Raw genomic sequence first — 14580 nt, 5'->3', positions numbered from 1 at the left:
ACGAGACAGCCAAACGACATTCCCATCCCCCCGAGACATTGCGAAAATACCAATTGCATCGCCTTCCGGCGAATTTAAGGTTCGAGCAGTTTGGCATGGCGTGGCTTGTCCGGGCTGCCAGAGGCCCATGTGACAAGCCACATGCCTCTTAACTACCTCAACACGCGGCATAGGCGGTGATGTCACCCGCATCCGGGAGAAGGAGATCTTTCTGCACCAGAGAGATGCAATCTTTCTTAAGTTGATCATCTTCAATCAAGTCCAGTGCTCCTGAGAAATACAGGGTCGACTGAGTCGCTCCTTGATTGGCCAGCCGATCTGCTACCTGGTTCGCTGATCTCCTGACATGCTTGAAGGTTATGTTGCGGGGAGTGAGAAGCAGTTCCTCCAGGGATTCCAAGCGGCTTAGCAACCTCCAACTTTTTGCTATTTTGTCTGCTTTCGCACCTGCTTGTATCCTTTTGGCTGCCTCTATAAGAATGAGCGAGTCCCCTTCAACTTCAAGGGAGAGAGGTTATGTTCCTCAGCCAAACATAGTCCTTTCCAGAGAGCTTCCATCTCAGCCACATTATTGGTGTTTTTGCCTAGAGAGCCATAGAATAAGAATTGCACAGCTCCTGAGTGATTTCTTATAACTCCTCCGTAACCTGCAGCTCCGGGATTGCCTTTGGCTGCCCCATCAAAGTTGATCTTGTAGGAATTTGAGGCAGGAGGGGACCAGGAAGATGGAGAGTCCGAGATAGAGTTGGGAGCCGATTTGGCTTTGACCAAGGGCTTGAGATCTAGATCCCAAGCTTTCAGTATTCGACATTCTAGAGGAAGATTAGGCCAGTCTGTATCATCCCAGATTCGAATGGCCAAGGTTTCTTGAATATTTTGCTTGAACATAAGCCAAAGATCATCCATGGATCGATAAGTGTTGTTGAAGATACGGTGGTTGCGCTCTTTCCACAGAGTCCAATACATGAAGCCAGGAATGATATCCCATAGGGCGTTTAGAATTTGACACTTGAATGGATTTTTAACCCAGTTTCTTATGTTTTCCGTAATGTCCATATGTCTAGGTATTGCTTTCATATTACAATATTCAACTTTCTCCCAGATTTTTTTTGCTAGTGGGCAATCTTCCATTAGATGACTTATTGTTTCATTATTGACATTGCAGTTTGGGCAGCGGGAGGGCCCAATGAATCCTCTTTTTAGAAGATTGTCCCAAGTAAGGATGCGCCTTTTGCTTAAAAGCCAGATGAAGGTGGAGATCTTGGGCCAGAGTCCTTTGTGCCAGACTTGTTTCCAAATTTGGTCTCTTTCCTCTTGAAGATTAGAATAACGCAGATGGTAAGCTTCTTTGGTAGTGAAGGTACCTCTGGTTGTATATCCCCAACGTAATTTATCCTGCTGGTTAGAGAGACGAATTCTCCTGTCTTTGAGTTCCTGTTCTATTTCTATGTATGTTTCTCCCTTCCAATCGGTTTGCCATTGTTGCGCTGGTTTCCATGTGTGAAGATCGTGATATGAGGAGGCCAGCCAGAACTGATTCACCTGGGTGTGACCTGTTTGCTTCATGTGTGCCTGCCAAAGTGGTTTGTGAAACAAGTTTGCAAGTTTTGGGAGCTGTTGCCAAGAGTCCTCCCAAAATCTAGCATCAGTTCCTGAGTGTATCTCCCAAAAGCTGTGTTCTTGTATGAAACGGCTTTGCTTTTTTGCATTATTCCAGATGAGTGAACCTTGCACCATTGGGTTGATTCTAATGAGATCACTCCAGCTGCTGCCTCTGGCATATTTTGCTTGCCATAGTTGAGCCCATGGGGAGTTTGGTTTGGAAACCCAGTTCCACCATACTTTGGCATTCATTGTATTATTGCTATGTAGCGGATCACGAAGTCCTAGCCCTCCTTCTGCCTTGGTTTTGCATATCTCTGTCCATTTGACAAGTGCCCATTTTCTGTTTAAAGCAGTTGAACCCCAGAGGAAGTTCCGTTGCAGAGTTCGGATGGCCTTTAATATCCCTTTTGGAGCTGCCAGAATGGAAAAGAGATAGAGCGGCATTGCTTGTAGAACAGATTTTATGAGGACAAGCCTACCAGCTAGATTAAGAGCCCTGTAGGTCCATGAGGAAAGCTTTGATTCAAGTTTGTCCAGAAGTGCTCTCCAGGACACTTGTTTGATCGTGGAATCGGATAAAGGGGCTCCTAGATATTTAGCGGGTAGATGAGAAATAGTGAATCCCAGAGATCTAGCTATGGACCGTTGCGTGGAGGGGGGGGTATTGAAGAAAAAGAGCTGCGATTTGGAGGCGTTAATAGAGGTACCAGAAGCTTCCGCAAAGATGTTTAGAAGGGATTTGAAAGTGGCTGCTTCTTTAACAGAGGGATGCCCGAAGAGCAGAGTGTCATCAACAAAAATTGTTGATGTGTCTGAGGAGGGCGGCCGTGGAGGGATAGACCTTTGAGCGCCTGGGTGGAAACAGCAGATTTGAGAAGCCTACTTAGACCTTCGGCCATCAGGACAAAGAGAAAAGGCGAGAGAGGATCCCCTTGCCTTATGCCCCGAGAGGAATAGAAGGGAGGAGAGGGAGATCCATTCAATAAGACTGAAAAATTTGGAGAAGAAATAAGGCTCATGATCCATCTGGTCCAAGTTGCATTAAAACCAAAAGCTAAGAGCATTTTATTTATATAATCCCAGCTCAGTTTGTCGAAGGCCTTTGAGAGATCAAGCTTGAGAAGCATACCTGGTTTTTTAGGATCTTTAGAGAATGTATGACTTCATTTGAGAGTATTATACCATCTGTGATTTGTCTTCCTTCGACATATCCTGTTTGCTCTGGGGAGATTAGCATAGGTAGAAGAGGCTTAAGACGATTTGCAATGACCTTTGAAATGAGTTTGTAGATTACATTGCATAACGCTATTGGTCTGAAGTTCTCAGGTTTGTTGGAGGCTGCTTCTTTGGGCACCAGGGCTATAAAAGTGGAGTTGAGGGCAGGGAGGACCCAGTGCATACAACGGGATTCATCCACTAGATTCCATACTTCAACTTTGATGAGCTCCCAGAATTCATGAAAGAAGTTGGCTGTAAATCCGTCTGGCCCCGGTGCTTTGCCATCTTTGAGTTGAGCCATGGCTTCTTCAACTTCCTTCAGAGAGACAGGTTGGAGAAGCTGCTTGTTGTGTTCCTCATTGATAATTTTGGGGATGTGTTGAGTTATGGAGCTAATTGCTTCATCCCGATTGACTTCAGGTTCTTTTAAAATTTCTTTGAAGTAGCCGGTGAATTCTTTTTCCATTTCTTCATGAACTTCAATTCTCTCACCCTGTTGGTTATTGACGAAGGTTATTTTGTTGAACATTCGCCTTTGTATTGTTGTTCTGTGAAAGAACTTAGTGTTTTTTTCCCCTTCTTTCAGCCAGCTTATTCGAGATTTTTGTTTCCAGAATACTTCCTCTTGTTGTTGGCGCTCTTCTATCTATCTCCATAGGCTCTGCTCTTGTTGAGTCTGTTCTTCAGTGCGTCCTGCCAAAATGAATTTTTGTTGAAGTTCTTTCATTTGCTGTTCTAACTTCTGTTTGCTTTCCTGTATGTTGCCAAAGTGAGTGGGATTCCACCTTTTTAATATCTGTTTCAGATGTTTTAACTTTTCTTGGAACTGATACATCTTGGCTCCCACAGGTGGAATGTATGCTGTCCAAGCTTGGGTTACTACATCCTTTAAATTGCTATGTTGCAGCCAGAAGGCTTCAAAGCGAAAGGGTCGGTTGCAGCCATGACCTGGTCTTGACCAATGAAGCATTATAGGCCAGTGATCCGAGCCACATTGTGGAATAATTGAAGTACTGAAATCTCCTCCTAGATGGATCGCATTGTCAGAGATAAGAAAACGATCCAGTTTTGAGGCTATATGGTGGACTCCTTTTCGCTTGTTGGACCAGGTAAAAATACCATTGGATGTAGGTATGTCCATGAGTCGATTATTCTGAATGAATTGCTTGAAGCCCGAACTATCGCTGTCGAGACGGACTCTGCCACCTTGTTTTTCCTCCATTGCCTTTATGATATTGAAATCTCCTCCTCCGATCCACAAAGGGAAGCGTCTGTTTGAGTTGAGGAAGGAGATCGTATCCAAGAGATCCAATTTTTGCTGAATGGATTGAGGGAAATATACATTGGTGAGATGCCCATGGATGTTGGTGCCTATAAGATGGAAAGTGGCTTGAATGAGATGGAGTGGCATGAAAGTTGTCCAACGTTACTATCTGTGGGTTCCATAGAATAGCCAAGCCGCCTGACGCCCCAGAAGCATCGACCGCAATTGACCTGCTGCCTGCCCACAATTTGTTGCCGAGTTTTTCTATCATTGAACTGCTACTTTTAGTTTCTTGGAGGAAAACTACTGCTGGTTGTTCTTGCATAATCAATTTTTTTATCATTCTGTGTTTTGAGGGACTGTTGAGTCCTCTAACATTCCAGGATGTGAGCTTCATGGAGATTTCGTTGAGGGTTTGAAGAACTGTGTCAGCTTGGGGAGTAGCCCAGAATCCATTAGTATTTCCCCAACTTCTATTGTTCTTTGAAGGTCTGATTTCCGGCCTCTTTTCTTTGAGTCTTTTATGATTTTTTTTCCATCCCAATGGCTGCCACCTTGAATACCCAGACTCTTGTGGTGATGTACTCGTGACAGGACTCCTTCAATTTTATCAATTTGCCAGGGGGGAATTGATTCATATTCTTTTTGTTTGCATGCATTTTCCAATTTAGAGATATCCAGCTTGGAAATATCAAACTCTTTTAAATTTACATCTTCTCTGTTTTCCTCCATAATGACCGAGATGCTTTGCTCCATTTCCTCGACATTGTCATGAAGACTTAAGGCGAGAGCGGCGTCGAGATCCATATCTGAAGCAATTTGATTTTCATTCAATTTGGATTTCCCCTTAGAGGGGATAGGGGTTTCGAGACCAGAGACCAATTTGGTTAGCACCAAAGGGGAAGCTTCAGCGAGTTGGGAGAAGGAGGGAGCCGAGGTGGTCGGGAGAGGGGTGGATGGAGGGGACATCGTTGGGATTTTGATGAGTCAGGTTTTCAGTTTGGGATGAAATTGGTGAATCCTGAGAGGCTAGAACAGAGAATCGGTTCTGGATGTTCATCTTGGGTCCTAGATCAGGAATGGTTTGATTTTTCTTGGCATGCCTGCGTCTAGAGGGGACTTTGATGTAACCATCTTGATCCTTATTTGTCTCATGTAAAGGGATAGACGGCTGAACATTTAAGGGACAGTCACGGAAGAGATGACCGTGCTCATGACATTTTCTACAGCGGAAAGGGATGTGTTCATAATCTAAAGACTGATTCCATTCATAATCATCATGAAATAGACTTACCGTGTCTGCAAGCGTTTTGGTAAGGTGCATCTTGACGCAAATCCTGGCATAGGAGGTGTATTTGCGAGATTTTGTTTCGGATGCAACTTTGATGAATGTCCCCAGCTTGTTGCCGATATCAGCCAGAGTCTCTTCTTTCCAATACTCCACAGGAAGTGAGTACATTCTGATCCAAACAGGGGCCCAGCTAAAGTCTTCTTTATCTGGGTTGAATCTTGGCTTCCATTCAGTTAGATACAGCCCGGAGGAGTTGAAGAAGTACGGGCCGCCTTCAAATACTTTTGTTTTGTCTTCGAGACAGTTGAAGATAGCTGTGAAGAAACCCTTTGGGCCAAGCTGCAAAGTCACTTGTCCTTTGGGTTTCCATTTGGAAGCTATCCAGCCTTGTAAGGCTTTCTCTGTGGGCCAGAATCCCAGAAATTTTCCAATGAGAGCGTAGTCCTGCATGTATTGTATTTCGTTGTTGATACGGTGGCTGGGAAGTTCCACTTTGATTGATTCAGCCGCTTTGGGTATGCAAGTTCTGGAGGTCGCTTTGACCTTGGAGGATTGCGCATTGGTATCTTTGTCCTTGTTTTCTGTGTCTTTCGTAGTCTGGTCTGCATGCTGCTGTTCTATCTGCGTCCTTTGCTGTAAGTCCTCTGTGTCTGAGCCTGTGCCTGCCGTGGTCTGGAGTACAGGCTTTTGCTTATTGTCAGTCGTATGAGTATCCTGAGGAGGGGAAGCAGAGCTTTCCCCTCCTACGTCTGGTGCCATGTGCGGCCTTCTATGGAAATACCTGCAGAAATAATGGCAGGTCAAAAATGGCGGCTAGGTTAAAAGTTGTTCTTCTAGCGATTCGCATTTTTCATCACTGCTTGCAATCATAGTTACAGAACCTACGAATTCAACATTTATATGTAATCCAACCATGCAAGATAATTTCACGCATTCACACAGTCGATAATAGACTTATGTTTATATAAATATGAACAATTTATACATGTCGAGACTCTTTATCTCTCATGGGCTTGTTCTTCAATGTTAGTGGCCTCTCTTTTGACACTGCCTGTAGGCTTACATACATTCTATGTGTCTCGCTATATATTAATTGAATGCGCAGGTTCACTATTTATAAGAATACATTGGACCAGATCACTGAAGGGATCCGATCAGTCCTTTCCTTGAATCACTCAACTGAAGCCCTAAAGCTTGCTACAGAATACATATGTGGCAGATTATAATTAATAAGTCTTCGAGAGACTTATCCATTCCATCTTTTTCTCCATTTTAGAACAAAAGATTCCCCTTATTCAGCTCGATGTTCCATGTCCTCTCTTTGCTCTGCTTTGGACTCTTCATTCAATTAAGAGTGCCGGATGCTGCTGCATCAAAGGATAACCTCACCTTGGCACATAATAGAATGAAACAACAGGCTTATCAAAATCGCAACGAAAGAAGTTTTGATGTAGGTGATTGGGTATTCCTACAGCTACAACCATATAAACAAATATCCCTCAAGCAAGCTAAGAAGGATAATAAATCATCACCAAAGTATTATGGTCCATACAAGGTGTTGTAAAAGATAGGTACTATGGCATACAAATTGGAGCTTCCTACAGCTTCTCGATTACACCTAGCTTTCCATGTTTCATGCTTAAAGAAGGTTATAGGTGACAAGACTCTAGTTCAAACAATATTTCCAAAACTTGACGAGGAAGGAAAAATCACATTGGAACCTAAAGCAATGAAAGAAACAAGAAATTGATCAATTTCAGAGTATATCATCAAGTGGAAGAACTTACCCGTTGAAGATTCCACATGGGAGGATGAGAATTTTATACAGAAGCATCCAAAACTACTCAAGCATTGAGGAAAACACTTTTTTGAAGGAGATGGGAATGTTAGGTCCCTATAATACTAGTGATTACCCCATTACTATTGTCATTGTATCCCGTATTGTTATTATTGTGCCCCTATTGTCCCCATATTGTTATTATTGTGCCTTTATATTATTATTGTTAGGTCAGCTTTGGTTATATTGTGACCCCTTAGACTCCTATGTATAGAAAGGAGGTTTTTTCATTTGAATCATCTAATAATTGTTCATTTGTGTAATGTAAAGGAGGTTTCCCCCTCAAAGAGGCTTATTTCTAAGGCGTTGATCTATCTTTTCTATATTTTTGTGAGCTGGTTTCATAACAATTTATGGAATATTATGTGAAGTTTGAAATGACTGTATTGCAATATTGTCTAATATTGCATACGAATTGTTTAGTACCATATTTCATCCAACCAATATCCAAAATTATGGTACCAAATTGCTATTTTGCAAGAAAAAACAAGATTCAAGGATATTGTTCATTTGGAATTCTTAAATACTGGAAAAATATTTTCAAAAGCGGAAAATACATATTCATCAAAGGAATGGACACTTAAGGGAGTATTTTATGATATATTTCCTTCTTCCTTAAGTTGTTAAAAATGATGCATTCATTCTTTATCATTACTTATATGTTTTAAGACCGCTATTTCACAAATATGATCAAATAAGCAACTCTTTTCATAGAATTTGAATTAAATTATAATTCCAAACTATTCATAGCTTATATACCTTTTTTATTTTAAATTTTATTTCTCTTATTAATATATATTTCTGATTATCAATAGAAACCATTTGCTCAAAATATAGTTACCAAAACATATTAAGGGGATCATAACAAAGTAAAGAGGTCCATACAATGATACCAATTAAAAAAATAAACTTGAATACTATAACCATAACATCAAAGGATGATCTTCGAGCATATTTATTAAGACTTGTAGAAGAATTGATGAAGTCTCTATTCATAGTGGAACACTAATTTAAAGGCGAAATCATATATGAAAACAATGGTTATTCTTTAGCAGTCTCATCTATCTCACATTGAAAATGGCTCATTCATGTTATGTCCTTTGAGTACCTATGAGTACCTTATGCATCCAAGACATTATGCAAGTAATCTAAGTCACTCTGAAAGGTATCATCCTATGCTTTTAAGGGGCTTCCTGAAGCCTCTCCCCCATCTACCAATTGCAAAAGCAATGTCCATAATCTAAACCTAAAATGGTAGGAAACATGGGACTAGATCCTTCGTTATAAAATAGGTTTAAGAGTTTAACTTGTCGAGGCTATCGATGTCTGTCGGAAGTGGGTGCTGAACTATGATACCACTAGGGAAACCCATTGGGCCTATGGATGCTTGCGGGAAATGGGGAATTCTTCGTAAAGAAGTGTCAGCCAAATCAAGACTTTTGTCTACACGTATGTTGGTTACTCTATAGTGTTAAAATAAAAAGGAAGCATATATGGATGAATTCAAGGGTAAAATAAAACTCAATAAATTTGCTACTAAAGAAAGGCCTTAAGGTAACCTTGAGTCCTCTGTCATTGGTTTTTCATACTATACCTAAGATTCAATTATCTTAGAAATGGGGCCTATGAACACAGGGAATTAATAGATCTCAACTTCAAAGCTTATTTGTAATACTTGGATGACTATAAGACTTTAAGATTTCGTTAGTAATAACTAATTTTTCATTGTTTCATCATTTGTTGTGATAGTAAAAACCCTCCTAGCTACAAAGAAGGAGAGCCCCTTAAGTTTATAAAATGTTTCTTTTTCTTGAGCATAAAACTATTAAATATTGATGAAATCATATGTAATGAGTGATTTCAAATTTCTTCTATGCTTGGTTTTAGCTTTGAATCATTTTAATAAATATGAGATGACTTATTTTTGTTTAGTATTCATATCATTAGTTCTGTTGTTTTGTTTTCAAGGTTTCTTTATACTAGAGCCATCTCAGCATCCCTCCTCACTTCTTTGGTACCTCATTTTGTTTGCATGAGGACATGCAAAACCTCATGAATGAGGGAATGGTTGTTGGGACCTTTTCAACATCTTCATTTCATTCTCTTTAGCTTCCTTCAGTAGATCAAAATAGCACTCATCAATTCCAGCTCTTCCAGACTCTCAACCTTACTTTGTTTCATCTTCAGCATCATACAACTTCCATTGCAGCCTGTAGTACAAATCAAGGTCCGAAAGGTATACTTGAGGTAAAACATGTTTAAAGGCTCTTTAGCTCATTAAAATTTAAGGAATCTTGATGATTAACCACTTCCTATTTCTTCACCTTTCTTAAACCACCCCCATTTCCAAATCCATTAAAGTATCTTCTTCTTACAAAGTTTCAAATTCCACATTCATACAACCATTATCTTCATCATCACCTTATATCATCCATCATCCCTTCCTAGTATATATTTTTTTGCATGAGGGCATGCAAAGTCTTAGGCATGGGGGAATGTTGGGTCCTAGATATGTTATCATATTGGCTATCCAAACGTTTCATTTACAAGCCATATTCATACCTTTGTAACATATTTCGTAACTATTATATTACCAATTTTCACTAAATGCATTCCTTTTACCTTGTGGTTAATTATTAATGATTCCTTGTATTTTTAATGATTAAATGAGTTTTTAACATGGTTTTGCAATGATGGTTTATTAATATGATTAAGTGCCCAAAAAAAAAAGTTATAGTACTAGAATTTGATAATTCGGTACTTATATCAGTTTTGGTACTAAGTAACGATTCACACATTAACACATCTCGAGATGACATGGGTTGCAACTATATGTTTATGGATGAATTTGTGTTCCCACCTAAATCTCAAGAATTTATTCAAACCTGAATTCCACCTACATAAATTTGACACTTAATTCATTAATAGTTTGGTATTTTCCATAAATTCGGTACTCAATTAAGTACTTAGTTAAGTACCTAATTCTGTACCTGCGCAAAAACAACTATGGGCAGCAATGTCTAGATTTGCAGTTACATCCAAACTTTGAGGAAATTCAAACTGATGCCAAGTGGCATTGTCTCCATCTCGAATACATGATTGGAATGATTTAGTTGCAAAAAATATATATTTAAAGGATTATCTATTGTTTTAATCATAGTATGGAAGAGAGTCTCATGGAAGTCGATGTGATACTTTGGAACATCACATTCTCTCCATTGTAATATAAAGAATAATTATGCATATTGAGAAGGAGGGACACATAGAGGTTATCATTATTTTGAATTGATATTTTGTAATAAATTTGAACTTCTACTTGCAAGTTGAAGTTGAGACTATTGTAATGAATATTTAATTGTTGAAGCTTTGCACATTATTCTCATCTAAGTCTCTAGGAATGTTGCCAGGTCGAGAAGGGCCCCTTGAGTGAGGTAACATCCTAATTTTTATTTATAGAGTAGAGAAATATTCAGAAAATATTTATTTTTATTAATTACAAATTTTGTTTAATGTTTTATTCTAGTTTTTAGTTTTGATAAATTTGCTTTCTTTGTTTTCATATTTGTTAATAGATCATGTTGCGATTAAATTCAATTTGATTTTTATCAGGCTTAAGAGTCAAACAAATTTAAAAGTGGTTTCTTAACATGTTTTAATATTCATAATTTCGATTTAAATAATTTTCGTACTTAATTCGGTACTTATTCAATACTTCAAATTCTAACCTTTTTGTACTAAATTCGGTACTAGGTTTTGTACTAGAATAGGGTATTAAAAAATATGTAATTTGTAGTTTAGGATTATTTAGTTGATTGGATCATTGCATATACTTGGTAAAAGATTCCTACAATGAATAAGAACCTACAATATATCTCTAATATTGCTTAACATTTATTTTTGATAGTTTGTTAATACATTTCATGTAGTTTATTGCCTTCTTGTTTAATTGCCTTGTACGCTTTTTCTTATAGTTGCCAGCATTTAGTTTTTTGTAGCATGTTTAGTGGGTTTTCATCACTATAGGATTAAAACCATTGAAGTTTCAAGATCTAATAAGCTACATATATAAAACCACATGAATATTGTTAATGAAATATTGTGGTTCAAAACCTGATAAGCATTAGAGTCGCACAATCCAGTGACAAGTGATAATCCTTAGTGATTGGTTCTTTCTAGGGTTAGTTGTTAGCATACATTAGAACATGCTCTAATCATGCATTTCCTTTGATTGCATATCTAATTCTTACAATCCCAGATTTGATAATTAAATATTGGAATTATAATACATATAATTCCACCAACACGTGGCTCCTCCCTCATCCACTATACCTACCACCATTAATATAAACTCTCCATCAAAATAATATTACTTACGTTCACCTTTTTATGTTCTTTTAGTTTTATTTAATTTTCTTTGTTTTAAATATTGTTTGAATGAATTAATTTTCATTTTTAACTTTTAAAATTGATTAAAATTAAAACAATAAAATAAATTAAACAAAGTCTTTCGGTAGAAATCACATGAGATAATTTTTTGGCCGACGCGTTTCGAACCAACAAGTGTGGTTCATCATCAAGACCAGATGTCTAACCTTCTAATTTCCAAAACTCGGTGGTCTTCCTAAATGTTGATGAGATCATTTTAAGCTATCAATTGTCTCCTACCCGATTTTTCTATTTGTCTCTTTTGTTAATGGCAGAGCTCAATTTCTCTCTTTATTGCATTCTCTGTTCGTTTGAGGATTTAATTTTTTAAGTGAATTCACACCAATAATTAGTTAGATATATAATAAAAAGGAAGGGTTCACTATCTAGGTTGTTTATTAACTACTCCCAAACAATAAGCACCATAGTGAATCTCTATATCTCTCATAAATGAATGACATGGATTCATCCAAAGTTCAGTGAAGGGTTTCTCCGTCAATGCATATGATCTCACTCTAAGGGTTTTTTTTCAACCCTAAGGCAAACACCAAGTGAACCAATATCTCCTTTGTGTCTTCTTTTCCAAATCCAACATTGATACATGCACTAGGTCACACCAAAATGTAGGGAATGATTTCCCATTCACACCACAAAGAATTTTTGTAACATTGTTTCTCTTGAGCACTCTTGATCCACTTCATTTTCTCCTTCTCTTTCCCCCTTTTCTTATTAATTCTCTACCACCACTATCCTTGTCCCGTCTCTTGCGTGTTGACTTCCAAACATGCCCCATGAGAATAGGGACTATATGGGGTTAGTCCTTCACTAAGGCAACACATACCCAACATTGTTGTATGTTGTGTAGACCATTTAATTATTCAAGGGATAGGTAGAACCTAATTAAGTGATGTGATATGGGTTTGGGTTTAAACACAAAAAAATAATATCCTCCTCTTTAGCCTATGAATATGTGTCCAGTCCTCCAACTTATCCACATTTTACATTTTTACGTAATTTCTCATTAAAAAAAACATAGTACCACTTACATTGGAGTAGAAAAAGGGTTGTTATTAAACCCAGCCCCTTAAAGTAACACTATCCTTTAATCCAGGTGGATGTTGGTGGCCACCCACCTATCCCACTTGGACCCCCACAACTATCTCTTTCATTTTTTTAGTTTCCTTAATTGTAGCACAATTTACTATTTTTGGTAGTTTTTCGTGTCCTGAACTTTCAGAGCCATTTTGAGGCCCTAAGCGACACTTTTTGGTAAAATTGGGGGCAACATGGGTTGTGGACTGATGTTTCTCACTCAAAATTTGTAATCCTCGGATAGATATTTCTAATGAGGTATTGTGCACATCAAACGGAGATCGGATGCCAAAGTTATGACCCGGGAAGTTGATGTACCAATTTACCCAAACGGGGCCCACAGTTTGGTGTTTCTTCTCCTAGGGTTAGGTTTTTGGATCTTTATGGTTTTCCATTATTTCTCAACAATAAATAGGCCTTTGAGCCTGATTGTAACATAGTTTAGAGGCATGTAGCTGCTACATCTCTTCTCAGAGATAAGCTACCATCGCCCTAGCTGGTTTATTTTGATTTCTGTTTGTAAGCATATTTTAGTATTTTAGAGTAATGAAATGAAGTATTATTCCCTCTGCATCTCTTTATTTATGGTTATTTTTGTAATTTGTTGCATTCCTGTTTAAATTCAGATCAGTTGTATCAGAGCGGTCTTCTCCTTCTCTGTTTTTTTTTTTGCATGTCCCGAACAAGGTCGGGATATAAGGAGTTTGGGCTTGAACTGGTCGAACCTTTGCAGAATTCTGACGGCCTCCCATGGCGAAAGACATGAAAGACGAGGGGGCAGGAGATCCTATCAAAATCTTTCTCAAAGAAGCCCTCGAGCAACAAAGGAATGCAATGATGGAAAACTTTGACCAGATCCTTCAGCGGTTACCCTGGGGTGATGCATTGGCTTCCAACAGCTACTTTGGAAACGCCACACCCTTTAAGGTACAAGTTAATTTTGAAATCCACATATTCGAGGGTGAGATAGATGCAGATGCTATAGATAAATGGTTAAATCTGCTAGAAGGGTATTTTTCTGTTCATGAATTTTCTAGTTGGGAAAAGATTATTTTTGCTCTTCTCAAAGCAACCCCCCACGTCAAGGACTCGTGGGAAACCTACTGCGAGCAGAAGGATGAAAGTACGGCCTCACTATTTTCAGTCGCAGCCACTTGGAATTGATTCTAGGATTCCATCAAGGAGCAGTACTAACCTGTCAAAAGCTATGAGGACAAATACATAAAGTGGACCACATTACGGCAGGGAAGAGACCAAGATGTGCCGTAGTTCACAAACATTTTTCATACCCTTTGCACACAGTTGGTTATCAAGGAATCTGAGCTACATTTGGTACTCAGATACCGTGGCTTCCGACACAGATACATCTAGGATGAGATGGAGTTCCTGAAAATCTCCTCACTTGGCACGATGTACCGATACGCTGTAAAAATCGAGTAGAAGTTTAAACAAAAGAAGCGAGACTTTGGATCTACGAATCCGAAGAACGAAGGACAAAGCCAAGGCAGGGTGAACCGAGACAAACCGTCAAAGCCGAAATAAAATAACAACACCACGAAGCCAAAAAAGGACACAGGAAAGTGGTGTGAGTTCCATAAGAGCCCCACTCATAACGCAAGTGAGTGTCGGACCAAGAAGTCACTGGTGGATGAGTGTAAGCCTTCAGAGTCAGATGCATGTTCTGACCCTGAGTTAGAGCCTGACAAGGGGAATGGCAAAGGGAAGAAGATCATTGACGGGGAGCCCAATGCCATTATTGCCACTGCTAAGATCTAGAAGAATGAGCTCGAAGATCCAGAGGAGGGGGAGCGTATTTTCCACTCACAGATGTGGGTGAAGGGTTCATCG

General features: G+C 39.0%; 1 protein-coding gene across 1 annotated transcript; it reads right to left on the bottom strand.

The window, feature by feature from the left end:
- Positions 1–471: 471 nt before the first annotated feature.
- LOC149178806 (uncharacterized) lies at positions 472–6137 on the bottom strand. Its single transcript, XM_089422244.1, has 3 exons — positions 5382–6137; positions 2788–3316; positions 472–2456 (listed from the first exon to the last, which is right to left on the bottom strand). The coding sequence occupies exons 1-3, from the start codon at positions 6135–6137 to the stop codon at positions 472–474; spliced, it is 3270 nt and encodes a 1089-aa protein (XP_089278370.1).
- Between the last annotated feature and the right edge of the window lie 8443 nt (positions 6138–14580).

Source organism: Pinus tabuliformis, chromosome 4_1, assembly GCF_031772625.1.
Source record: "Pinus tabuliformis cultivar Carrire ecotype Pingquan chromosome 4_1, CPIR1, whole genome shotgun sequence".
Taxonomy (NCBI): Eukaryota; Viridiplantae; Streptophyta; class Pinopsida; order Pinales; family Pinaceae; genus Pinus; species Pinus tabuliformis.
Note: the sequence above shows the minus strand (reverse complement) of the source record. Positions and strands in the feature narration are given on the sequence as shown.